General features: G+C 44.9%; 1 protein-coding gene across 1 annotated transcript in view; it reads right to left on the bottom strand.

Moving 5' to 3' along the window:
- Positions 1–235: 235 nt before the first annotated feature.
- The window catches only part of ELP6 (elongator acetyltransferase complex subunit 6), an 18,134-nt gene continuing 13,135 nt past the window's right edge, over positions 236–5,234 (bottom strand). The window contains exons 6-7 of the mRNA XM_006868795.1: positions 1,452–1,598; positions 236–364 (exon numbers count right to left, since the gene is read on the bottom strand). Of these exons, the coding sequence (XP_006868857.1) occupies positions 236–364; positions 1,452–1,598 (276 nt within the window). The remainder of the gene's footprint in view (positions 365–1,451; positions 1,599–5,234) is intronic.

Genomic DNA, 5,234 nt, shown 5'->3' with positions numbered 1-5,234 from the left:
CACTCTGCAGAAGCAGGGTCACAGATTCTTCATCGTGTTTTCTGAACAGGATCCAGGGAAGCAAAGGTACATGATCATAGCACCACCTGACCATCACTGGGTTCTACGGGTGCGCCAGTCAACCTTAAATACTATTACAAAGGCCTAAAGCTCCATTCCTGCTAGGTTGCGTCCTTTCATAAAACAAACAAACAAACAAAAATAGTCCAAGGTAGCTGTCACTGCCCTTAATAAGTCACAGAACAGCAGGAGACATTCCTCTGGCAAAAAAGGACACAGTCTTATCCTGTATCTTGTATTGGTAAGTGAGGCTCCGCTCTCGTTGGGTTGTGGGCTGCAACAGTTTCCTCCACAGGATTGTCAGCTATGGAGACAGGAAGAAAAATTAAAAGGTACAACCACCTCAAGTATATGCTCTACTGGGAACCCTCCTCGAAACCCTCCATGACCTCAACTGAGGCTTCAATGAGATGCACGGTCAGATGTGCGATGAAGTACAAGGACTAGCTTTTTAAAAATAGATTATTACTAGCTGCCTAAAAAGAAAGGTTTCCCTCCTTTACAATAATTGTACTTGCTCGTTATAGGAAATGTGAAGGAAAAGGAAAAAGAAAAAAAATTCCATAGAAAAAGCACTTGATGCATTTTTACGTACGTCCCTTTAGTCTCTTCTCTCTGCAGTTTTGCAGAAAGCACTGAGACATGTATTTATTTGGATGATGCTTTCACAGACTAAAACGCTCTTGGAACTGGCTTGAGAGACAGGCCGGAGCACCCAGCAGGACCATCTCTTCACACTGCTCCCACAGGCACTACTGACATAGTAGTCCTGGGCTTGCTCAATTGCTTCAGCTACCAAACCAGCTTGAGAATGAGCCTGAGCTGAAACTCCCACCCACGCTTACTGGGTCAAATGTAGCAAACATGAACTTAACCTGGAAGCTGTGAGGAAGACTTTAGGGATTCCCCAAGAGAAGCAACAGAAAGCCCAGAACCACAGCAACCCTCAGAAGGGTGGGATTCTCGCTCCCTCTCAGGGCAGGATTCTTGGCTTCTGCCTGAGTTCTCTGAACTTTCTGGGTAGAGGCAACATTGAAGACAGCAGCAACTAATCCCTGGGCGTGGGCTCCCCAAGTCTCTATTTTAAAAGGAACAGTACTCCCTGATTATAAAGAGCTTGCTACAGCACTGCAGAGGAAGCTGACCATTATCTGACAGCATGGCCCTACTGTGGACAGCTGCGTCTTCTTCAGGAGAATGCCACTTGGGTCAGGAATGGAAATGCCTTGGAAAAACTGCACTAGTCTGTGTGGTGAGCACCACCCAGGGCAGGCACACAACAGCTTCTCCCACACCTGAAAGAACACCTCGACACTCTCACAAGCAGACTCATGGGCACTGAGGCAAGTGGCTCATTGTCCAGCAAGTCCCTGGCCCCAGCCCCTGTGTACCTGCCCATGCACATCCCGGCAGAAGCCAGTGGCCAGGCCCTCAGCCCGCAGGATCAGGTGGCTCTGGTGACTGACACCATTCAGGAGGATGTCATTGTCTTCATCCTCGGAGTCTCCGCTGTCATGCACAAGGACCACCATATTTCCCTGCATCAGAAATACATGATGAAAACCTGCTCCTGACTGAAGAGACACCTAGAACCATGTAGTGGTAGTCTCTCTGTTTCTCTACTCCCCTGCACGTCCTCTTAACAGACCACCCTCCCTGCTGCTGTTGCAACAGTCCCTTATGTGGGAAGGACCCTGCCTGGGCTCCATGGCCCTAATTCTAGTTATCCACTGCAGCTTCCTCAGCAGGTCCAAGACCTGCTTCCAGCTCAATTCATCTGAAACCTATGTCTTCATCCTGTGCTCTTCAAAAGCAGAGCTCTCTCTTCTAAATTCATTAATATTATTAAAAAGGATCACCATTTTGCCAAGCACCAATTCACCCAGTCAACAGTTCCTAAACACTCTGTGCACCAGAAATTGCAGAGGGGAAAATAGGCAAGAGACTGGGCCCTAGAGACAGACAGCTATTCACAGAACAGTAGGGCAGTGCCAGGAGAGTATGGAAGTTGGAGTAACACAGAGTCTGCAGAAGGGGCTCAGGAGGTAGAGACATCTAGGCTGAGTTTTGAAGGGTAAGAAGTAGATGTTAAGAAGACATGGAGGTGTGGCTTATACCTGCTGAAAGGGGACAATTTAAATAATAACAAGTCCTTTCAAAGGAGTACTGTCCAGGTGTTAAAAGAGATGAAGCAGATCCACGTGCCCCGTTTTCAGGCAGTGGATGCCAAAGTAAGCTTTGTATTGTTAGATGAGAAAGTGAAGTACCGATGCGGATGGCCAGCTACCAGTATGGCGAGGCAAAAAGCAGGGAGATGACTATACAGACAAGTATGTTTGTAACTGCAAACTCTCTGGAAGGATAAACACTGGAAGAGGGAGACAATTACTTTCTGCTAAAGTACTCTTTTTTTAAAAAAATTGTTTTGTTGCAAAACACACACCCTTTCAAGAGTTCCAATACATGTAACTCAGTGACACTAGTTACATTCTCTGCATTGTGTGACCATTCTCACTCACCCTCCTTTTCTGAGTTGTCCCTGCCCCATGAATGTAAACTCACTGCCCACCAAGGTTCCAACTAATCTTTGCAGTTACAGTTGTTGCTTTGATCCCATAGGTGTAGTTCTAAAAAGGATATAATGCACAAACAGATATTTTTTGCTAGTTTACCTAAACCGTTGTTTGGTTTTAAGAAGACTCTTCAGGAGATATTTTTGATTTAAGTTTTAAAGATTGTTTCAGGGTCACACTTTCAGGGCTTCATCTATGCCCCCATGGCTGCAGAAAGTCTAGAGTCCATGAGAATTTAAAATTCTGTTCTACATTTTCCCCCTTTAGATGAGGATTCTTCTACAGAATTAAAGTACCCTTTATATTGTTTTTCTTTCTTACTTGCTTGTTTGTTTGTTTTTTAAAAAATAATGTCCTAGGTTTTACCACTTCAACTAAAAAGTAAATATGTAATTGTACTGAAAGAGTGAGTGGCAGCAGACCATAAAACAAGCTAAGCCATGGGAGATAATGCCAACAACTTTACTCTCACCCCAAACCCTGTTGCCAACTTTGCCCACCAAACCCCTCATGTTTCCTCCTCCTTCCATTCCGCCCACATGACCCTGGTCCTGCCCTGAGTTTAAGCCAGGGCAGCCTCAGAAGGCCACCAAGCCACAGCTCTCATGAATAGCTTTGCACCAAGAAGGTTCTCAATACACAGTCCTAGATACATCCAACCAACTGGCTCACTGTGCACACCTTGTCCACTGCTCTGTGTGGCTGAAAACACCATGACGTATCTGCAGTTGCTACCAGCTGCACCAACACATACCTATGAGCAGTTTCTGAGGGCCAAGCCATGTGCTGGTGGTTACCAGCTTCACCTCAGGTCATTCGTACGATCAGATTCCTGAGAGGCAGGCATCACTAACATTCCGAGTTTACTGGTTGGTCTATTCTTCCTGATAATATCTCTATCATGGCAAAATCTGCATTTCTGCCTCATAATAAAGGTCATATCCTACCTACCCTGTACAGCACCTTAAAAGTTTAAAGACATCTACACCCATTATCTCCACTGATCCTCAAAATAACATTGACCAATGAACAAGGACAAAGACATAGATAGCTAGAGCTGAGAGTGAAACATCCAGCTGATATGAAGTGCGGGGAGATGCACAAGAACACCCAAACTTGCAGAGTACTCATTTAACCTAGTTTCGACGGCATGATAATCAGAACTTGACTAGAGGAAGATAAAATTTTAAAAACCCCACTATTTTTGATAAAGGAAACAAGTGTAAATTGCCACAATTTGAGGAACTTGACCTATACATATGGATGTGCTGTTGTTGTTGTTGTGTGCTGTGGAGTCGGTTCTGACTCACAGTGACCCTGTATAGGGTTTCCGAGACTGTAAATCTTTATGGGAGCAGAAAGCCTCATCTTTCTCCTGTGGAAAAGCTGGTAGTTTCAAACTGCTGACCCTGAGGTTCGCAGCCTGATTCATAACCACTACGCTACCAGAGCTCCTTATACATATGGATGTAGTAACTCAAAATACCAACTGAGAGGGAAGGAGTCTTCACACCAGGTACCAATCCTATCTCTTCTGTATACCAGGTAGATAGGGATGGACAACTTACACATTGGCTACCTAAAATGAGGGGGTGATAAAGGCACAAAGTGATTGGCTTACAAGTTTTCAAGGGGAAGTTTAGTTACCAATTGCGACTGTCACAACTGTAAAGGTAGAAGTTTTGTAACATAAAGTAGAGAGTAGTTAATTTTACAGTTCAGGAACAGAGAACCCTAGGATCATCAAGGGAGAAGAGCATGAGCAGAATGTGGGACCCTATCCAGAGAAGTAATGACACCTGAGATGGAGGCAGAGATGAGGACATGGAGAGATAGAACACCTGAGGACTCGAGAAAGGCTGTCTGCTGGTGGCCAGGAGGCAGGCTTGCAGAATGTGCCCTTTGGTTGTTTAAATTATTATATATTCCTGAGTGTTTTTGTGTACATCCTCTTACCTCCCCCCCAAAAAAACAAAGAGGGAATGGAAGCAAACACTGTTGAATGATGATGCATGGAGGAGATTGTAATCACTGCAATAAAATGAAAAGTGTAAAGCTGATGTTTTCCCATGTAAACACTCAGTTTACAATAAAAACTTAAAAAATAAATAAATAAATACACTGAGTCAATAATAACTTGCCCAAGGCATAACAGGCAACATGTGGTGGGGGTGCAAGGCAGCAGCTCTACACAGGACCAGTCCCATTAAGACAGTGCTGGTCATCCCTTCAATTTTTTTTTTTTTAAGTGTTTTATTGTGAATTATATGATAGTTTACATGGGAGAACATTAGTTTTACATTCATTCTATCGTATATCGTATCACTGCCATGGTTACAATCCCCTCCATGTATCATCAACCAACCAAAGGGTATACCCTGCAAGCCTGCCCCTACACTATCTCCACCCCCAACCCCCTCCCAGTCTTTAGCACACAGTCGCTCTCCCTCTCTGCTCCATCGCTCCAAAGCCCCCAGCTCCATCGCTCCAAAGCCCCCAGCTGCTCCATCGCTCCACATCATTGTCGCTGCCTCCATCTCAGGCATCACTGTTTCTCTGGGTAGGGTCCTGCTCTCGGCTCTTCTCCGTTGATGGTCCTAG

This window comes from Chrysochloris asiatica, unplaced genomic scaffold (assembly GCF_000296735.1).
Source record: "Chrysochloris asiatica unplaced genomic scaffold, ChrAsi1.0 scaffold00124, whole genome shotgun sequence".
Classification (NCBI taxonomy): domain Eukaryota; kingdom Metazoa; phylum Chordata; class Mammalia; order Afrosoricida; family Chrysochloridae; genus Chrysochloris; species Chrysochloris asiatica.
Note: the sequence above shows the minus strand (reverse complement) of the source record. Positions and strands in the feature narration are given on the sequence as shown.